Source organism: Erpetoichthys calabaricus, chromosome 11 (genome assembly GCF_900747795.2).
Source record: "Erpetoichthys calabaricus chromosome 11, fErpCal1.3, whole genome shotgun sequence".
Lineage (NCBI taxonomy): Eukaryota > Metazoa > Chordata > Cladistia > Polypteriformes > Polypteridae > Erpetoichthys > Erpetoichthys calabaricus.
Window position 1 is genome coordinate 73,773,045 of NC_041404.2, and position 23,110 is coordinate 73,796,154.

The 23,110-nt window shown below is 40.5% G+C and overlaps 1 protein-coding gene across 3 annotated transcripts in view; it reads right to left on the reverse strand.

The window, feature by feature from the left end:
* Positions 1-15,541, reverse strand: part of fam3a (FAM3 metabolism regulating signaling molecule A) — a 41,347-nt gene extending 25,806 nt beyond the window's left edge. Inside the window, exons 1-2 of one of the 3 annotated variants that reach the window (XM_028813352.2) lie at positions 15,386-15,541; positions 8,817-8,929 (exon numbers count right to left, since the gene is read on the reverse strand). In XM_028813352.2, the coding sequence (XP_028669185.1) occupies positions 8,817-8,829 (13 nt within the window). In that variant the 5' untranslated portion in view covers positions 8,830-8,929; positions 15,386-15,541. Of the gene's footprint in view, positions 1-8,812; positions 8,930-15,168; positions 15,279-15,385 lie in introns of those variants that run through there. The other 2 variants (XM_051933593.1, XM_051933594.1) reach the window with 2 other exon arrangements.
* Between the last annotated feature and the right edge of the window lie 7,569 nt (positions 15,542-23,110).

Below are 23,110 nucleotides of genomic sequence, written 5' to 3' on the forward strand. Positions count from 1 at the left end.
TAAAAAATCATGTAATTAAAAGCAAAACCTAAATAGGCTTATGGTGGTTGATACAGCTTTTGTACACATCAAATTTCAACTCAAGTGATGTAAAAATTGCACCGGCTGATATTCTGTTGTTAATTGTAGAGAGCTGTGAAGGGTCTTTGGTTGATTGTAGCTCAAATTTCTTTAGCATAAAAATCCTGCTAAAATTGCTGGCTGCAATGACCAATAATGTGATTTGCTGATATATTAAGAGTGCCAAAGAAACTCTGAATCATTGTAATCTGCAGATAATATAACAGTGAGGCTGTTTTAAGAAAAACAAATGCAGAGTAGACATTTATTAACTTGTATGCACACAAAAAAAACAAAAACATGCTTAGGGAGCTTGTTTCCTCCTTCATTCATTTCTTGGTAAGTTCAGCTGCTTGCATTTTTACTTTATAGTCACAAATGTCATGCAACTGACCTGGTAGAATTTTAAGCAGCAGAAGAAGTGAGCTTATGGAGGCAGATGTTCATGCAAGCACCTCCAGCAGCTGCTTCATTGATACTTCTACAAGCAACAGCAGACTAAAGCCAAAAGCACATGTGTAACTCTGTTGACATTTACTAACTCACACTGGGAAGGTTTCACCATCAGGAGTGGCTATTGGATAATTAAAAGATTAAAAAATACCAAATATACAAACTGAGACAAACAAGATAAAATAGAGGAAATAATTTATGAAACAGCAAGTTTAGTGTAAGACAATAACCAAGACCCTCACTCCCTTAAACATGCATACTGTGACTTTTTTGCTCAAATAAAATTATAAAATGGAAGACTTTTCTAACTTTCCTAGGACTGTCAGAATAGGGGTGAGTTTTAGAGGTTCAATTGCCTCAACACTGAAGGATTTAAACCCTCCAACTGACATTGAACAAACAGAGAAAAGCAGGATGTGCGTACAAATTCCTTACTACAGTTCATTAAAGCAAGAACCCTTTTCCTAACAAATGCAAGGAGTAGAAAGAGTATGCAGAGCACTTCAACCAACCATACATGAAAAAGAAAGTCAAGGTAGCTATAATATCTTCCATTTCTTATAAATCTTAGCCCTATTTTAAATACAGTATTCCGAAAGAATTAATTATTCTGTAGATAATGCTGTGTACTGTTCTGTCTATTTGCAAATAGCCAAATGAAGAGAATGTGCAAACAAACCCTCAGAAACCTGATACAATACATCTTGCAATATATTTCTTTTACAGGATTCCAAGCTCAATTACCTTTACCAATGTGGTAGGTCTGGGAAGAACAAATATTCAATTCAAAAATACAGGCTATCTATTTGGGGAACTGAAAACAAAAGTAGAAGTAACCATTTGGTTTCAAATTCCAGAAAACAGAACAGGTGTCAGTCAAGAAGGGTAACTCGGCCATCATGAGCACATTAAAATGTACATTTCTATTATGTTTCCCCAAGCATGTACATTTGGGGAACTATTTATATTTTGGTTAAATTAATTGTAATAAGCTATCATTAACTTGTGATTTAAAGTAAAGTAACTCAAGATGGAAATTAACCTCTTATTACAAACTTTGCTGGAACAAAACTTGGCAGTCACTTAAGTACCCCATAAACAGTAAGCTCTGCTACAGATGCTGCTATTGCAAAATTATCACTAGCACTTGCTAATAGAAAAAAAAAGTGTAGAATTTTTTTTTGTAAATTGGACACAATGGATAAGTAAGCATATTTATTATAAACCGCCATAACATCAACCACGAAGACAATATATGGATAGTTTTTTTTTTTGCACTTAAGGCCTGAACAGGCAAATACATAGGTCTTCTAAAATTCAGAGATATTTAGAGGCACGAGTGTTGGTCAAAGGCACCCATAAAAGTTTATGATGAATTCAGGACAGATACAATATTTAACACACTCCAATGCTGGTGCCATTTCTTTAAAGAGGAAACTAGGCTCACGACAAGTTCACGAAACACGCAACATTTGTCGCCTCAGAAAACTCAATCAGCTATCCTGCCTGTCCCATTTAGAGCTACCAATCTCACATGGCCCTCTTCCAATGCATATTCTTTAATTCTTAAATTGTTTTACCTAAAATGTTGCAAAAGATGGAATTTGGTTCTAACAGCTAAAATGAAGGCACATTAAATCTTACTACTCTGTTTACTAATATTACAAGTTTAAGAACAGCAAAAGCCATACAACCTTAATATTTATTGTTATGTGTTGCAAATGTTAGGAATTAAAGACCATCCTGCTAAATGAAAATAAAAGGAAGATTAATTTTGTGGTTGGTAGATTATCAACTAATAACTGACATGTAGAGATAATCGGTCGTTCTGCATAGCAAACTTTATTGTTGATATACAAACCAGAATCAAAAAGAGATAAATTAATAGAATTAATTTATTAAAAACAACTTAGAAAATGTACATATTGCATAACATTCAGATGCATTTAGGAACTTGGTTAACTGCTTTGATAGTTGGAGCATTTTCTTTTTTATTTATTTACTTCTTCAAAGATATAGATACTTAAATAAAAATAGTATTTTTGTAGCAATTAATCTTATCCAAAAATAAGTTATAATAGAATGCAATTACATATATTACTGGAGTACATATAAATGTTTCTTAATTGGATTTTACAATATCATGAAGTTAAAAACTGAATTCAAATAGGTTTGCGGTAGCTGAAATAGATTTAATAGACATGAGACTTAGACTCCAGAAATATAAAAATCATAGCAACTGATGTACAATTGCAGGTTGTGAAGGTCTTCTAGCATAAAGCAAATGTTGAGTATGTGTTTATTCACTGTATGCTAGATACATGCTTTTCTGCTTTCATTGCATGCATATTTCACTTTTACAGTTATGTGACAAGACTTTTAAGGTGCAAAGAAAATGAGTTGGTGTTGCAGAGGCTCGCATAAGCTGCTGATGTGGAAGTATGTTCGTACTTGTACGTGTCTCTGTTGGCATTTCAATAACTGTGTATTGGGTATCTGTTTTGCCACCAACAGTTTCTATTAGATAATTAAAAGATGAAATAAACAAAATATACAACAATGATAATACTTCAATGAAAATGTTCAACAGTAAATTTATCAGTTATTGAAATTGCAAAGAATATTTTTCTATAAGGCAGATGATTTCAAAATTTTTTGAATACTTTCTAAATGGTAATTTTTTAAATTTCAAAAATTTGTAAAGTATGTTCCATTTGAGGTATCTCACTGAAAACTGAACTTTCTAACAAATGTCCTGGCAAAATAAAAAAATAGGTGTATAAAATTTCAATTTAATTTTTCCACTAGGAGCCAAGCTGTTTTATGCAGACAGATAAGACATGATGACAACACAACAGATGGCGACTTTCACTTTTCATGTGAATACAACAAAACAAAGACTCTAAAAAGCAGCACAAACTAGTTGGTTATCAGCAACACAACTAAAGTAAAAAACAAAAACTTGGTCCTGGTACCTAAATTCTAAACTATGGTAACAGTCTGTTGGAGCAATGCTATACATTTTTATTTTTTTGCGAAATGTCTTTGTAATTCAAACACAATGCAATACTATGAAAATGAGAAAATTGAAAACAATACAGCTAAATTAGAAACAGAGAACTTAGAACATATTTGCTGCTACATTTTTATTGCTGCAAAAACTGCACAAGTTTTCTTTCCACCAGAAAAGTGCAGCACCTACCCATGACAATAATAGAGGAGGAAGATATACAGTCATATGAAAACATTTGCCCCTCCTTCAACCGCCACCTTATCGTGGTGGAGGGGTTTGCGTGTCCCAATGATCCTAGGAGCTCTGTTGTCCGGGGCTTTATGCCCCTGGTAGGGCCACCCAAGGCAAACTGGTCCTAGGTGAGGGATGAGACAAAGAGCGGTTAAATAAACCTCCTATGAAGAAAAACAATTTTGGACGGCGTTTTCCCTTGCCCGGACGCGGGTCACCGGGGGCCCCCCTCTGGAGCCAGGCCTGGAGGTGGGGCTCGATGGCGAGCGCCTGGTGGCCGGGCCTGCACCCATGGGGCTCGGCCGGGCACAGCCCGAAGAGGCAACGTGGGTCCCCCTTCCCATGGGCTCACCACCTAAGGGAGGGGCCAAGGAGGTCGGGTGCAGTGTGAGTTGGGTGGTGGCCGAAGGCGGGGACCTTGGCCGTCCGATCCTCGGCTACAGAAGCTGGCTCTTGGGACGTGGAATGTCACCTCTCTTAAGGGGAAGGAGCCTGAGCTAGTGCGCGAAGTTGAGAGGTTCCGGCTAGATATAGTCGGACTCACCTTGACGCACAGCTTGGACTCTGGAACCAATCTCCTTGAGAGGGGCTGGACTCTCTACCACTCTGGAGTTGCCCCCAGTGAGAGGCGCCGAGGAGGTGTGGGTATACTTATTGCCCCCCAACTTGGAGCCTGTACATTGGGGTTTACCCCGGTGGACGAGAGGGTAGCCTCCCTTCGCCTTCGGGTGGGGGAGCGGGTCCTAACTGTTGTTTGTGCGTATGCACCGAACAGCAGTTTGGAGTACCCACCCTTTTTGGAGTCCCTGGAGGGTGTGCTAGAGGGCATACCTTTTGGGGACTCCCTCGTTCTGCTGGGAGACTTCAATGCTCACGTGGGCAATGACAGTGAGACCTGGAAGGGCGTGATTGGGAGGAATGGCCCCCCCGATCCGAACCCGAGCGGTGTTTTGTTATTGGACTTCTGTGCTCGTCACGGATTGTCCATAACGAACACCATGTTCAAGCATAGGGGTGTTCATATGTGCACTTGGCACCAGGACACCCTAGGCCTCAGTTCGATGATCGACTTTGTGGTCGTGTCGTCGGACTTGCGGCCACATGTCTTGGGCACTCGGGTGAAGAGAGGGGCGGAGCTGTCAACTGATCACCACCTGGTGGTGAGTTGGCTTCGATGGTGGGGGAGGATGCCGGTCAGGCGCGGTAGGCCCAAACGTGTTGTGAGGGTCTGCTGGGAACGTCTGGCAGAGCCCCCTGTCAGAAGTAGCTTCAACTCCCACCTCCGGCAAAACTTCGACCACATCCCGAGGGAGGTGGGGGACATTGAGTCCGAATGGGCCATGTTCCGTGCCTCTATTGTTGAGGCAGCTGACTGGAGCTGTGGCCGTAAGGTGGTCGGTGCCTGTCGTGGCGGCAATCCCCGAACCCGTTGGTGGACACCGGCGGTGAAGGATGCCGTCAAGCTGAAGAAGGAGTCCTACGGGACCCTTTTGTCCTGTGGGACCCTGGAGGCAGCTGATAGGTACCGGCAGGCCAAGCGGAATGCGGCTTTGGTGGTTGCTGAGGCAAAAACTCGGGCGTGGGAGGAGTTTGGGGAGGCCATGGAGAACGACTTTCGGATGGCTTCGAGGAGATTCTGGTCCACCATCCGGCGTCTCAGGAAGGGGAAGCAGTGCAGTGTCAACACTGTATATGGTGGGGATGGTGCGCTGCTGACCTCGACTCGGGACGTTGTGGGTCGGTGGGGGGAGTACTTCGAAGACCTCCTCAATCCCATTAACATGTATTCCAATGAGGAAGCAGAGCCTGGGGACTCAGAGGTGGGCTCCCCCATCTCTGGGACTGAGGTCACCGAGGTGGTCAAAAAACTCCTTGGTGGCAGGGCCCCGGGGATGGATGAGATACGCCCAGAGTTCCTCAAGGCTCTGGATGTTGTAGGACTGTCTTGGCTGACACGCCTCTGCAACATCGCATGGACATCAGGGACAGTGCCTCTGGATTGGCAGACCGGGGTGGTGGTCCCCCTCTTTAAGAAGGGGGATCGGAGGGTGTGTTCCAACTACAGAGGGATCACACTCCTCAGCCTCCCTGGAAAAGTCTATTCAGGGGTCCTGGAGAGGAGGGTCCGTCGGATAGTCGAGTCTCGGATTCAGGAGCAACAGTGTGGTTTTCGTCCTGGTTGCGGAACAGTGGACCAGCTCTATACCCTTAGCAGGGTCCTGGAGGGTGCATGGGAGTTTTCCCAACCAGTCTACATGTGTTTTGTGGACTTGGAAAAGGCATTCGACCGTGTCCCTCGGGGAATCCTGTGGGGGGTACTCCGAGAATATGGGGTACCGGCCCCCCTGATAAGGGCTGTTCGGTCCCTGTATGATCGGTGCCAGAGCTTGGTCCGCATTGCCGGCAGTAAGTCGAACCCGTTTCCAGTGAGAGTTGGACTCCGCCAGGGCTGCCCTTTGTCACCAATTCTGTTCATAACTTTTATGGACAGAATTTCTAGGCGCAGCCAGGGCGTTGAGGGGGTCCGGTTTGGTGGGCTCAGGATTGGGTCACTGCTTTTTGCAGATGATGTTGTCCTGTTTGCTTCATCAGGCCGTGATCTTCAGCTCTCTCTGGATCGGTTCGCAGCCGAGTGTGAAGCGGCTGGGATGAGAATCAGCACCTCCAAATCCGAGACCATGGTCCTCAACCGAAAAAGGGTGGAGTGCCCTCTCAGGGTTGGTAGCGAGATCCTGCCCCAAGTGGAGGAGTTCAAGTATCTCGGGGTCTTGTTCACGAGTGAGGGAAGAATGGAGTGTGAGATCGACAGGCGGATCGGTGCGGCATCCGCAGTAATGCGGGCTCTGCATTGGTCTGTCGTGGTGAAAAAGGAGCTGAGCCGCAAGGCGAAGCTCTCAATTTACCAGTCGATCTATGTTCCTACCCTCACCTATGGTCATGAGCTATGGGTAGTGACCGAAAGAACGAGATCGCGAATACAAGCGGCTGAAATTAGTTTCCTCCGCAGGGTGTCTGGGCTTTCCCTTAAAGATAGGGTGAGAAGCTCAGCCATCCGGGAGGGGCTCAGAGTAGAGCCACTGCTCCTCCGCATCGAGAGGAATCAGATGGGTGGCTTGGGCATCTGATCAGGATGCCTCCTAGACGCCTTCCTGGTGAGGTGTTCCGGGCACGTCTAACCGGGAGGAGGCCCCGGGGAAGACCCAGGACACGCTGGAGGGACTATGTCTCTTGACTGGCCTGGGAACGCCTTGGGATTCTCCCGGAAGAGCTAGAAGAAGTGGCTGGGGAGAGGGAAGTCTGGGCATCTCTGCTCAAGCTGGTGCCCCCGCAACCCGACCTCGGATAAGCAGGAGACGATGGATGGATGGATGGATGAAAACATTTGGGAACCCCTCTTAGCCTGCATATTAATTGACTCTACTTTCAACAAAAAAGATAAAAGTGGTATGTCTTTCATTTCCTAGGAACATCGGAGTACTGGGGTGTTTTCTTAACAAAGATTTTTAGTGAAGCAGTATTTAGTTGTATGAAATTAAATCAAATGTGAAAAACTAGCTGTGCACAAATGTGGGTTCCCTTGTAATTTTGCTGATTTGAATGCATGTAACTGCTCAATACTAATTACTTGTAACACCAAATTGGTTGGATTAGCTTGTTAAGCCTTGAACTTCATAGACAGGTGTGTCCAATCAAGAGAAAATATATTTGAGGTGGTCAATTGCAAGTTGTGCTTCCCATTGACTCTCCTCTGAAGAGTGACAGTATGGGATCCTCAAGGCAACACTCTAAAGATCCGAAAACAAAGATTGTTCAGTATCATGGTTTAGGGGAAGGCTACAAAAAAGCTATCTCAGAGGTTTAAACTGTCAGTTTCAACTGTAAGAAATGTAATCAGGAAATGGAAGGCCACAGTAACAGTTGCCGTTAAACCCAGCACGTCTGGCAGGCCAAGAAAAACACAGGAGCGGCATATGCGCAGGATTGTGAGAATGGTTACAGATAACCCACAGATCACCTCCAAAGACCTGCAAGAACATCTTGCTGCAGATGGTGCATCTGTACATCATTCTACAATTCAACGCAATTTACACAAAGAACATCTGTATGATGAGAAAGAAGCCCTTTCTGCACTCTGTTGTATGCAAATGCTCACTTAGACAAGCCAGATTCATTTTGGAACAAAGCGCTTTGGACTGATGAGACAAAAATGGAGTTATTTGGTCATAACAAAAAGCGCTTTGCATGGTGGTAGAAGAACACCGCATTCCAAGAAAAACACCTGCTACCTACTGTCAAATTTGGTGGAGTTTCCATTATGCTGTGGGGCTGTGTGGCTAGTTCAGGGACTAGGGTCCTTGTTAAAGTCGAGGGTCGGATTAATTCAATCCAATATCAACAAATTCTTCAGGATAATGTTCAAGCATCCGTCACAAAGTTGAAGTTACGCAGGGGTTGGATATTCCAACAAGACAATGACCCAAAACACAGTTCGAAATCTACAAAGGCATTCATGCAGAGGGAGAAGTACAATGTTCTGGAATGGCCGTCACAGTCCCCTGAGTTGAATATCATTGAAAATCTATGGGATGATTTGAAGCAGGCTGTTCATGCTCGGCAGCCATCAAATTTAACTGAACTGGAGAGATTTTGTATGGAAGAATGGTCAAAAATACCTCCATCCAGTTTGAAATCTACAAAGGCATTCATGCAGTAGGAGATGCACAATGTTCTGGAATGGCCGTCATAAAAATATTGCATATTTTCTGTTAATCCAATAAACTTAATGTCCCTGCTGAAATACTACTGTTTCCATAAGGCATGTCATATATTAAAAGGAAATTGCTACTTTGAAAGCTCAGCCAATGATAAACAAAAATCCAAATAAAATAAAGAGGGGTTCCCAAACTTTTTCATATGACTGTATAAACACATACACGTACAGGCAGTGTAGTTATTATGGAGGTAAGCTAAAGGAACATCAGTAAAACATGATTTAAAAAAATTTAACCACAAATAAGTTCTCCATTTTTTTTTGTTGTAAAATAAAACACGTACTTGCCTGCCAACCTCATTTTTTTTTTTTTTTTTTTTTTTTTTTTTTAATGTCAGATCCTAACAGTCGGTCCAAACCTTGCTCTTTGCACCAGGCCAGGAACAAAAAGAAGCCTCCTCCTAAAATAAATCAATAAAATAAAAAAGAAAAGGATTCAAAGATAGGATAGAATAACAACAGTAATTATAATTATCAGTGGTAAAATATGCAGGCTGTTTCCTTGAACTATTCATACTAGAAAGGAGAATTCTGAAAGTAACGACTTAAGTACATTTATGTTAAGTAGAATGCCCAGTGGGGGCTGAGCAGTCTTTTGGCCTTGGAACTACAGATTTTCTTTTTTTTTTTATTTAGCTTGCCTGCAGTTTTTTTTCCCCGACCTCCCACCCATCTGACTTTATCATAGTACTCATTTTTTCAGACTTTGAATATGACACTATATAGAAGGACTTAACTGTTTTACCATTTATACTTATTTTATGTAAGCTGGTACCGATTTATTTTTTGTTATTTAGTCATTATTATTCCTATTTTAATTTGTTTTTCCTTTCTTGCAACTATTTCTTTGACATCTTATAAAGCACTTTAAGCTATATCTCGTATATTAAAATGTGCTATAGAAATAAGTCTTGTTGTTGTTACACAGTAGTGGATACTCTATTGCTCTTGACAGCAGTCCTCTACTATGGTGAAGAGAGAATGCAGCCAGATTCCCAAAGCTTGGTTTTCTGGTCAAATCACACATCTGTCTCTGCTATGTTTGTACTGCTGGGGATATTGTTACAGTGCAGTCTCAGCTTCATACAGAATTTTGACATTCACAATTTTATTAAAATAAAATATAACCTTGTATGTTCTTTGTAGTTCCAGAACCCACAGTTATCAGCTCATTAATTTATTCAAGCTGGAAATAAAAGGACAGATATTGCTGTAGCAATGTGATTAAAGATTCAAGAGTTTTATTCGTCACACACATTTATACTGGCACAACATGCAGTGAAATGGAAAGTGTGGTGTTAACTTGGAAAACAAAAAGATAAAAGTTTTTGCACTGCAGCAACTTTGTTTATGGGTTATTTTCACATGTACAGGGTATAATGAAATTCTAACCTGCATGTGCTGATCAACATGCAACATATTGTAGGTTATTGCAGAGCAAACATTTTGTTAATATTTAAGATTTTAATAAAAAAGAAAAAGCTTACAAAAACGTACTTTAAAACTTGTGTATTTGTGCACTGATTTGAATTTACTTTGCGGTGTTTTGATTTATGAATATCTAATAATAAGTAACACTAAACATACAGTAGATTTCTTTTATGAAAATTTCCAATTCAGGGAAACCCTAATCCTATCCTTAAATCTAATTCCCAACGTGAAGTGCACTGTGGGCTAAATGCATTATCATGCCTAATCCTAACATATGGAGTGTAAATGTCTAAAGGAAAAAATATATAGGTTTACAGTAATCCCTCGCTATATCGCGCTTCGACTTTCGCGGATTCACTCCATTGCGGATTTTATATGTAAGCATATTTAAATATATATCGCGGATTTTTCACTGCTTCGCGGGTTTCTGCGGACAATGGGTCTTTTAATTTCTGGTACATGCTTCCTCAGTTGGTTTGCCCAGTTGATTTCATACAAGGGACGCTATTGGCAGATGGCTGAGAAGCTACCCAACTTACTTTTCTCTCTCTCTTGCGCTGACTTTCTCTGATCCTGACGTAGGGGGATTGAGCAGGGGGGCTGTTCGCACACCTAGACGATACGGACGCTCATCTAAAAATGCTGAAAGATTATCTTCACGTTGCTATCTTTTGTGCAGCTGCTTCCTGAAACGACATGCTGCACGGTGCTTCGCATACTTAAAAGCTCAAAGGGCACGTATTGATTTGTGCTTGAAAAACAAACTCTGTCTCTCTCTATCTCTCTTTGTCTGCTCCTGACGGAGGGGGTGTGAGCTGCCGCCTTCAACAGCTTTGTGCCGCGGTGCTTCGCATACTTAAGCCAAACAGCCCTATTGATTTGTTTGCTTTTCTCTCTATCTCTGTGACAGTCACTGCTCCTGACACGTACTCCTTTGAAGAGGATGATATGTTTGCATTCTTTTAATTGTGAGACGGAACTGTCATCTCTGTCTTGTCATGGAGCACAGTTTAAACTTTTGAAAAAGAGACAAATGTTTGTTTGCAGTGTTTGATATTATTATTTGAACCTTCAAGTAAATTAAACAAAAATGAAAAAACAAAAATTTAATCTAATTCTCAAATCCATTTAATCCAATTCAGTGTAGATGTAAATAACTAAAACATAAATATTAACTAGACGTAAAAAAAATACATAAAAAGAAACTCTCTCACAAAAGAAATACCCTAAGCCTTTTCTGAAGCTTATATGTAACAAAGAAGGGATATGAAGGGATACAGTCACCACATATGTGTGTTCTTATATGAAAGACTACCTTTTTCTACACTTAAATATAGACTTTACTCATTGTCACCTTGACCATGCTCCTAATATTAAAAAGCAGAAACTGGTTCAACTTGCTCTGAAATATGTAACATGCATTTTATGCAAGATGTCGACGTCCTAGCCTCCAGGGAGTGGCAACATTCTCAGCCCTCTTTAATCCAACTCAGGGTCATTTTTGAAGAAGGACAGGGTGAAGCCAATTCTGGTAGCATTTGAAAAATATAGCTCCAGCATAAGTCTTGTAATTATCATTGCAAAAAGGTTCATCTCTTGCTTCATTTGTGCCAGTGACTGACAGAAAAAATACACCCTTCTATTTTCTACCCCTATTATGCAATTCAAGGTACTTTCATTTTGAAATTTCAGCTACCAATACGGAGTTAAGAACTAAGAACTGACAGCCAGTGAAGAGCATATAAACTAAAGAGGATTATCAGAAATTCCAGCCAAATGTTGTATTGTCTTCACTTCAGTTGTACTTCACAATGAACCTGGTTTCAGCGATAATGCAATTAACTGGAAAGAGATGCCTGTCCAACCGAAAATTACACTCCCTTCAATATTCTGATGCTAGTTACTCTTTGATATATTTTTCACTCAGACTTTTAACATTTGCAAACTCTGTAATTTCCTAGGTGCATTAAGTTATAAATTATTATTCAGTTTTATGAAAAAAAGGGTTATATTTACAGGCGCTGGTCATAAAATTAGAATATCATGACAAAGTTGATTTATTTCAGTAATTCCATTCAAAAAAAGTGAAACTTGTATATTAGATTCATTCATTACACACAGACTGATGTATTTCAAATGTTTATTTCTTTTAATGTTGATGATTATAACTGACAACTAATGAAAGTCCCAAATTCAGTATCTCGGAAAATTAGAATATCAATTAAGACCAATGCAAAAAAAAAAGGATTTTTAGAAATGTTGGCCAACTGAAAGGTATGAACATGAAAAGTATGAGTATGTACAGCACTCAATATTTAGTTGGGGCTCCTTTGGCCTGGATTACTGCAGCAATGCGGCGTGGCATGGAGTCGATCAGTTTGTGGCACTGGTCAGGTGTTATGAGAGCCCATTTTGCTCTGATAGTGGCCTTCAGCTCTTCTGAATTGTTGGGTCTGGCATATTGCATCTTCCTCTTCACAATACCCCATAGATTTTCTATGGGGTTAAGGTCAGGCGAGTTTGCTGGCCAGTAAAGAACGGGGATACCATGGTCCTTAAACCAGGTACTGGTAGCTTTGGCACTGTGTGCAGGTGCCAGGTCCTGTTGGAAAATCAAATCTACATCTCCATAAAGTTTGTCAGCAGCAGGAAGCATTAAGTGCTCTAAAACTTCCTGGTAGACAGCTGCGTTGACCTTGGACCTCAGAAAACACAATGGACCAACACCAGCAGATGACATGGCACCCCAAACCATCACGGACTGTGGAAACTTTACACTGGACCTCACGCAACGTGGATTCTGTGCCTCTCCTCTCTTCCTCCAGACTCTGGGACATTGATTTCCAAAGGAAATGCAAAATTTACTTTCATCAGAGAACATAACTTCACTCAGCAGCAGTCCAGTCCTTTTTGTCTTTAGCCCAGGCGAGACGCTTCTGACGCTATCTCTTGTTTAAGAGTGGCTTGACACAAGGAATGCGACAGCTGAAACCCATGTCTTGCATATGTCTGTGCGTGGTGTTTCTTGAAGCACTGACTCCAGCTGCAGTCCACTCTTTGTGAATCTCCCCCACATTTTTGAAGGGGTTTTGTTTCACAATCCTCTCCAGGGTGCGGTTATCCCTATTGCTTGTACACTTTTTTCTACCACATCTTGTCCTTCCCTTCGCCTCCCTATTAATGTTCTTGGACACAGAGCTCTGTGAACAGCCAGCCTCTTTAGCAATGACCTTTTGTGTCTTGCCCTCCTTGTGCTAGGTGTCAATGGTCGTCTTTTGGACAACTGTCAAGTCAGCAGTCTTCCCCATGATTGTGTAGCCTACAGAACTAGACCGAGAGACCATTTAAAGGCTTCTGCAGGTGTTTTGGGTTAATTAGTTGATTAGAGTGTGGCACCAGGTTTCATCAATATTGAACCTTTTCACAATATTCTAATTTTCCGAGATACTGAATTTGGGACTTTCATTAGTTGTCAGTTATAATTATAAACATTAAAAGAAATAAACATTTGAAATACATCAGTCTGTGTGTAATGAATGAATCTAATATAGAAGTTTCACTTTTTGAATGGAATTACTGAAATAAATCAACTTTGTCATGATATTCTAATTTTATGACCAGCACCTGTATAAAAAAAAAAAAGTGTATTGAATTATCATGAATTACAGTGTTTGGGTACAATTAATTTTAACACTTTGCTATTTACTTGTATGTATTAGAGGAAAAACATGCCTCATGAAAATAACAGAATGAATGCATTCTATGGATGAATTTCCTGGGCCAAAGCTGTTAATTAAAGCTTTTTCTGTTTCATTCAATAATTAAACAAATAAATACTATACAAAATCTACAGCCTTCAGTCAAACACATCACTAATTACTCAAATAATAAAAGGTATACTACAGGTATTAATTCCAAAAGAAAGCTTTTGGAAGGTTTACAAGTTTTCCTTGCCTTCCTCTTTCCATATGGACTATACACACTACTGGTCAAAGGTTTTAGAACACCTCAGTTTTCCAGTTCAAATGCAACAAATGGTGAAAAGGTATGCAGTAAACTGCCAGAGGTATACATTTAAAACTTAGGGTAGCAAAAACTGTAAAAAGGAGATATCAAAATATTAAAAATTGACCCTCTTCAGGGAACAACTAATAGGTTACAACCTATAGATGTTCTGCAGCAAATAAAGTAAGCCTTGCCCGTTGCAGCAAACAATTTGCACAGGTGTCCCAACTTCTGTTATTTAAAAACCCTCCATCAATCTTAATGCAGAGTTGGAATAGACTGTGTTACTACGCTCTCTTAAGTACTACTTGGACAATATTACAGTGATAATGACAAGAAAACAGCAATTAACAAATGAACTGAGACAGAGCATTGTCACCTTTAGAAGTGCTGGCCTTTCATTTAAATTGCAAAAAAATAAATCAAAGTGTCAGTGAGTATGGTGTCCTACACAATCCAAAGAAAATTGGAAACTAGTAGAGACTCTGATAGGAAGAGATCTGGCAGACCCAAAGTCACAGCCCAATCAGAAGACATGTTTCTGAGGGGCACCAGCCTGTTTGAAAGGCACCCCTGTTTGATAGGCACCCCACAGACAGAGGACAGACAAGAGGGTTTGTAAGTAATCAGCAGAACTTTGAACACCTGTTTACTGTTTGTTTACCTTATCGCCATTTAAAGTCATTCATTGCATTTCACCAGATTTGTGAAAAAATGGAAAAAAAATGGTGTTCTAAAGCTTTTGACCGGTAGTGCGTGTATATATACTAAACTTAAACATCATTTCAGTTTTGAACTGTAAGAAATTAGGCTTCAATTCTGCCCATGACGAAATAGTAGAATTATATTATAAATTTAATTTTTCCAATATTGTTTCTTATTCAAATCAATAGTATAAGCCAATGCATTCCGCAATACATTCTGAACGGCATTCCAGATTATTTAACGCTTGCGGGAGTCGTTACTCCTCACTTGAATTCATGCGGTTGGTTGCACGACGATCCATGGATGACATAAATCATAACGATAACAGCGACTGCACCCCGGGTGTTATGAAATCGCTGCAACAAGATAACCTCGCTCAGACAAGGTCCACCTGACAAGTTTCTGTTTTAAAGACTTTCCTAAAAGACTTACACAAAATCAAAATGGTTTCGTCAAATGCGTAAAAGACGGTCAACCGTGTCATAGCGCAAACCCTTACCTGTACGCTACGTAAACGACACGTGGATCGGCACAATACCGATTTGGAAAGGTTTATTCCGTTTAACAACTATGAGTAGAAAAAACATCCATAGCGACCAAGCCGCAGCATGATACCAACATAATAGTATAAGATGCACAGTGGCCACTATTAGCAAAAAAAATAATGATAGCTATTTTGCCAGCTTAGTGGCGTCTTGCTTTTTTATCAAGCTTACCTTTATGAAAAAGAACACCAGACACCTACATCCTGATACACCTGTGTCAACGGACGCTTCCCGTAAGACTCGTTCGGGTAAAGACGCGCCTGCTAGGAAGGCGTGCGACGCAATGAGCTTTGGTATGGCGCCAGTGTGTGGGGCGGGACAAAAGTCCGGACTCCAGGCAACCAGTCGACGCGCCACAAGCAACAAGCAGCTCTCTCATTGGCTAACTGGGCATTGAGGTGGCACGGGAAGCAGTCAGATGACTTATTACGTTCATACGCTTTCGCGTCAGCAAGCAATCGAATCAAAACTCACTTAACGACCACGTGTTGTTGTGGCGGATGGTGTTTATGGCATTCGTAGTATTGCTTCATCAGGGTTTGTGATCGTTATAACATGCTCTTTGTATTCAGAATTTGTAGGTTAAAATACAGCTCCCACGGGAGTTAAATAGGCGTTTTGCTCGTTATATTACAAGCACTGCGCTAATGTTTTCCACACTCTTTAGTCAGACATTGTAAAGATGCAAAATTCACCCCAACCTGTCGTAACGTGTACAACATTGGACCATTGTTAATGACACAAATACTTTTGGGAGTACGCTTTAACATCCAACTATCATTAATCTCGTTTAATCCAGTTCAGGGCCATTGAAGCCTGGGCACAACGAGAAACTGTCATTACTGCGCTAAAGGGAGACTAACGAGAAACCGTCATTACTGCGGTAAAGGGAGACTGAGTATCAAATTAACTTATCCTTGTGAAAAATATCTGGTCGTATAGAAGTAATGTAAAGAAAGAGATGCATAATGTGTACCTTAAGTAGTGTGAGTGTTTGGTGAAGAATCAGAATTTGACACGTATCGTAGGTGCTGATACTCGTGGAGCCATCTTTACATACACTCGATTGACATGGTAAAAGAAACATTCTGTGAATTCCGAATTTCCCCTCCTCACTTTAGTGCAGGGCATTCTTACACAACTGCACTCATCCTGGGCTAATGTAAATTCAAACATTAATCTGAAAACCTTGATTTTGGGATATGAGACGAATCATGTATAGGCTTGACCAATGTGAAAGCATCCAAGGGAGTGAATACTTTTTATAGGCACTGTATGTAGGAGTATGTTCATTATAGAAAAGCATAGTATGGAATAAATTGAGTAGTGCACACGAATAAAAAGTAGCCATACTAAATTATTTTAATTTGGGTAATTCAGAATTAAAATTGAATAATATGATTCAAAACCAAGAGGGATAACACTTTTTATTAAATATGATTTGATAACACAGTGCCAGCACATGTACATGCACATCACTAACATAAACTGTAAGACCAGCTAACAAGTGGGCAGGCAACATGTCACCATACCTGAATGTTAACATTTTCTCAATTAAGACTATTTCACTATAAAAAATGAGTTCAATTTCTGTAAAGTATTTAGAAAGAATCAACAGGAATATTGAGACACATGAAACTTCCCACACTATCCCAAAGAACATTTTGTTAATTTCTTCAGGAATATAAAATGTACAATGATAGGAATTACACCTGTGGCTGCACTAAAACTGGACCAAGCCACCTAATGAAATGAAAAGCTCCATCATTGGCATCTAATGAAGAAATTGCAGGAATGCCAACCTGTAGCTGCTGTTGTACAGTACAGTTAACTGCCAGCCTCTCATACTGACAAATGCGTGCTCTTGTCCTCTAAGTATTGGATTTAAGGTGTGATATTGTATTCAGTGCCTTTTGGTTTGTTGTTGGGATTGGACTTTGGTCTCTAGTCTGAGGAAGATACACGATTAAGAATCTCATTGTACTGTGTACACATAAGTAAACTTGAACTTGGGCAATGCATCCTGATGTACTGAGTCTTGCTGTGGACAGCTGTGTGCTGCACTTTAATTTTGCTTCCTTGTTTTACTGTCCATTCTATATGAGTGGAATATTACTGTATTTAAACACTAAACATGCCTTATTTTAATTGAGAGCACTTTAATACACTAAAATACACAACATATGAGTGTAAACATACTATTGGGTGTTTCAACTTATTGACCATACAGTATTTTTTTTTCCACCATATCCTGAAAGTGTCATCAAAATTGTTCATATTATCTGGATTTAGGACATGGTGTTTAGATGGTAGCTAATTTGGTAGTGAGAAGGGATAGGTACTGAATTTCTTTTATGTATCAACAAATGCTTCAAGTGGGCCTTCAATGCCATTTAGCCATCCCTGTTAAGGGGTAAACTCAGAGATATGCAGGTGGATGAGCCTATGGTGTTCTAGATAATGAACCCTTTGTTGGGCAGGCCGCATTTTGTGAGACTGAAGGACAAGGACTGTATTTCTGATGTGGATGTGGGCAACACTGGAACACACCTCAGACTATAAATAATATATAACAGAAGGCCATGTCACTTGCAGAAATTTACAGATTAATCTGCACTTATGAGGTGTATTGATAAAAGGAATGAGATTCAGTATAGCATTCAGGTGAAGAACATTTTTTTCTTGGTGCATGGAGATTTGTCTGCATCTTAACATTGATAAAACCAAGGAATTGGCTATTGACTTTTGCCACACCAAATAGTCTCTATGTCTGGCACTATTCAAGGAGTGGATATAGAGTTTCTCCACTCCTACAAGTACTTGGGTGTCCACATCAATGACAGGTTGGGCTGGTCACGGAACACAGAGGAACTATATAAGAAAGGGCAGATCAGGCTGTTTTTCCTTAGGAGACTGTGTTCCTTTAATGTGGGAAGTGACATCTTTCACATCTTCTATAACTTTGTGATGGCCAGTGTGATTTTCTACGCTGTGGTGTGCAGGGCTGGTAACATCACTTCAAGAGAAGCCCACCGAATCAACAAGCTAATTAAAAGGGCAGGCTCAGTTATGGGACACACTCTGGATCCCCTGGATGTCAGAGTGAAGGAGAGAATGAAAACAAAACTGAGTACCATTATGAACAATGCTGCACATCCTCTCTCTGACAACTGAGTCTTCTTCTTCTTCTTTCGGCTGCTCCCGTTATGGGTTGCCACAGCGGATCACCTTCTTCCATATCTTTCTGTCCTCTGCATCTTGTTCTGTTACACCCATCACCTGCATGTCCTCTCTAACCACCATCCATAAACCTTCTCTTAGGCCTTCCTCTTTTCCTCTTGCATGGCAGCTCTATCCTTAATATCCTTCTCCCAATATACTCAGCATCTCTGCACGTGTTCAAACCAATGCAATCTTGCCTCTCTGATTGTGTCTCCCAACCGTCCAACTTGAGTTGACCCTCTAATGTACTCATTTCTAATCCTGTCCATCCTTGTCACACCCAGTGCAAATCTTAGCATCTTTAACTCTGCTACCTCCAGCTCTGTCTCCTGCTTTCTGGTCAGTGCCACCGTCCCCAACCCATATAACATAGCTGGTCTCACTACCGTCCTGTAGACCTTCCCTTTCACTCTTGCTGATACCCGTCTGTCACAAATTACTTCTGACACTCTTCTCCACCCATTCCACCCTGCCTGCACTCTCTTCTTCACCTCTCTTCCACAATCCCCATTACTCTGTACTGTTGACCCCAGGTATTTAAACTCATCCACCTTTGCCGACTCTACTCCCTGCATCCTCACCATTCCACTGACCTCCCTCTCATTTACACACATGTATTCTGTCATGTTCCTACTGACCTTCATTCCTCTCTTCTCTAGAGCATATCTCCACCTCTTCAGTGTCTCCTCAACCTGCTCCCTACTATCATTACAGATCACAATGTCATCAGCAAACATCATAGTCCACAGGGACTCCTATCTAATCTCGTCTGTCAACCTGTCCATCACCATTGCAAATAACAAAGGGCTCAGAGCAGATCTCTGATGTAATCCCACCTCCACTTTGAATGCATCCATCGCTCCTACCGCAGACCTCACCACTGTCATACTTCCCTCGTACATATCCTATACAACTCTTACGTTTTTCTCTGCCACACCCGACTTCCTCATACAATATCACAGCTCCTTTCGAGGCACCCTGTCATATGCTTTCTCCAGGTCCACAAAGACGCAATGCAACTCCTTCTGGCCTTCTCTATACTTCGCCATCAACCAAGGTTATTATAGTTTTGCCTTTTTATATTAGTTTTTATTTCTATATTTTTTCTCACCTTACTTGGAAATTCAGTTTAGTTTTAGTTTTCCTTCATTGTGTATTTTTAGTTTTAGTTTATTTTTTATTTCACAAAGACATTTCTATTTTATTTTTATATATATTAGTTTCAGTTTTAGTTTTAGTAATTATGGCATGGAGCGCCTACGGAGTTCGTTTTGTGTCACAATCAGACAGAACTGTACACTTAACAGATTTGGATATGAGTTTAATGTTAGTGGAAGCTTACTACACTACATGGTTTACTATCTGGTTTTGTTTTTGTCTGATAAAAACAAGCATAATCAAAACTAGACACTGAATATGAACAATTTTACACAATTTTATAATTTGTAAAATATTTTCTCATGAAAATCACAGGGGCTTAGGAAGAACAGGGCTCTTAGACTTGAGTGTGCAGACCCCACAAAGAGAAACAGAAACAAAGAACAACAAGCATGTAGTGTCAAGGTTAAGAGCAATGAGTCTTGAACAGACCACCATAAAGGACAGTAAACCCATAATGAGCAGCGCAAGAGCAGATAATTGGAGTACAGACAGGCATAAAACAACAGAGACAGCGTCTGAAATTAAGAACAACATATACATTATCTAAACCTGTTTATCCAGAGTAGGATTGCAGGAAAACTGGAGTCTACCTCAGCAGGTTTGGATGAAAGGCAGGAAAAATCCCTGGTGTGCAATATGTATGATAAGGCTGATGTTAAGAACAAAAAGAATTTTTATTATTTCAACTATCTATTTTGAGAGAGAAAAAATGGAGACAAATATTTTAAAATATAATTCTGCTAATGGACTACTTTCACATTATCAGGTATTTTGAGTTGTGAATATGAACTAAAAAAGATACATTAATAAATATGAAACAAATACAAAAACCCATTAGTATGTTTAGTTTTTCATCACTTGTCAGACTCTCTACCTTTGTTTGTATCGCTTCGTTGTTAAACGATGTTTTTAAAGCAAAAGTGATTGGTCAGCAACAATATGCTGATCTTGTATGGTGACCTAGTCAGTCTCTCGATCAATGCCGTTTTATTGTCAAAAACCGGGAGTGGCCTCCCCTCAACTTTCTTGTATACAGTACTCAGATATGGGGATGGATATTTGAGGAGTAAACTACAAGACAATGATTATATTTTTATATTATGTACATTAAGGAACCATCAACAACAAATCCAATTAATAATATATTGAACAATTATTATAAAAGTAAAGTTGAATAAATAGGACTCTGCAGCTGTAAAAATAAAATAAAAAAAAAAATCGAGTATATGTTCAGGTAAAGTACCAGTTCCGGGTGATGGATTTGGCCCAAAAGTTAATACAGATCTACAATTGTGGTGTAACAACCACATGCCGAATGTCATCCATTTATCTAGTTGCATTTTTGAGTTATCGTGTTTACACACACACACACACACACACACACACACACACACACACACACACACACCATTACAAAAAACAGTATTGTTGGACACTGGTTAGTCTATAACGTCAAGATTCATCAAAATATCGACGTCGAATTTTTCATGATTACTATACTTTCTCTATACTTCGTATATGAGAAAGTAAAAACGATTTCTCCTGTACAAAGTGGCAGGTGAATTGCTGTCAACAAAAAGCAGACACCACCTGGGAAATATACTGAAACGTTACTTACTCCGTTTGAATTACATCTTGATATACTGTACAACAAGCACAAAGAAAGGCGGCACGCAAATCGCTTTCTATTTCACACGCTTTACGCACCCGCACTCAGCTTGCTCTGTCACCGCAAATGCTGTGTGAACAGCCACTCTCCTTCACCAGCCGCCGTTCACTGGATGAATATATGCGGGCGGCACGTGGTGGATGACTTTCTGTTTTAGAGTTAAAACTTAACAAGGTTTAAAGACTAGCGGCAAGAATATTCATTCAAAAACGAATACTACAAATATTTTAGTAAATTATTATTTTATTTCAGTTAGTCTTTGCAGCAACTTTAATAGTTTCGTTTAGTTTTAGTTTTTCATTTAGGTTTTGTTAATTATTTTATTTCAGTTTACGAAAATGTTTTTTTAATAATAGTTTCAGTTTTGATTTTAGTTTTTGTTAACTATAATAACCTTGCCATCAACATCCTCAGAGCAAACATGCATCTGTGGTGCTCTTTCTTGGCATGAAACCATACTGCTGCTCACTAATCATCACCTCACTTCTTAACCTAGCTTCCACTAGTCTTCTCCATAACTTCATGCTGTGGCTCATCAATTTTATTCCCCTGTAGTTACTGCAGTCATGCACATCCCCCTTATTCTTAAATATCGGCACCAGTACACTTCTCCTCCACTCCTCAGGCATCCTCTCACTAAACAATCTGGTTAAAAACTCCACTGCCATCTTTCCTAAACTCCTCCATGCTCCCATAGGTATGTCATCTGGACCAATGGCCTTTCCATTTTTCATCCTCTTCGTAGCTGTCCTTACTTCCTCCTAGCTAATCCGTTGCACTTCCTGATTCACTATCTCCACATCATCCAACCTCTTCTCTCTCTCATTCTCTTCTTTCATCAGCCTCTCAAAGTACTCTTTCCATCTGCTCAACACACTCTCCTCGCTTGTGAGTACGTTTCCATCTTTATCCTTTATCACCCTAACCTGCTGCACATCTTTCCCAGCTCGGTCCCCCTGTCTAGCAAATCGGTACAGGTCCTTTTCTCCCTCCTTAGTGTCCAACCTTTCATACAACTCATCATACGCCTTTTCTTTAGCCTTTGCCTACTCTCTCTTCACCTTGTGCCTTATCTCCTTGTACTCTTGTCAACTTTCAGCATCTCTCTGACTATCCCCCTTCTTCTTTGCCATCCTTTTCCTTTGTATACTCTCCTGTATTTCCTCATTCCACCACCAGGTTTCCTTTTCCTCCTTCCTCTTTCCAGATGTCACACTAAGCACCCTTCTTGCTGTCACTCTTACTACTTCTGCTGTAGTTTCCTAACTGTCTGGTAACTCTTCACTGCCACCCAGTGCCTGTCTCACCTTCTCCCTAAACTCAACCTTGCAGTCTTCCTTTTTCAAATTCCACCACTTGATCCTTGGCCCTGCCCTCACTCTCTTCCTCTTCTTGATCTCCAACGCCATCCTACAGACCACCATCCTATGATGCTTAACTACACTTTCCCCTGCTACCACTTTGCAGTCTTCAATCTCCTTCAGATTGACTCTTCTGCATAGGATGTAATCTACCTGTGTGCATCTTCCTCCACTCTTGTACGTAACTCTACGTTCCTCCCTCTTTTTAAAATACGTATTCACCACAGCCATGTCCATCTTTTTGGCAAAACCCACTATCATCTGATCTTCTTCATTACTCTCCTTGACACAATATCTACCCATCACCTCTATTCCCTTCACCAACATGTTCGTTGAAATCTGCTCCAATCACCACTTTCTGTCCCTTGGGTACACTGTTCATCACTTCATCCAACTCGCTCCAAAAATCTTCTTTCTCCTCCATTGTACACCCAACCTGCAGGGCATATGCACTAACAACTTTCATCATCACGCCTCCAATTT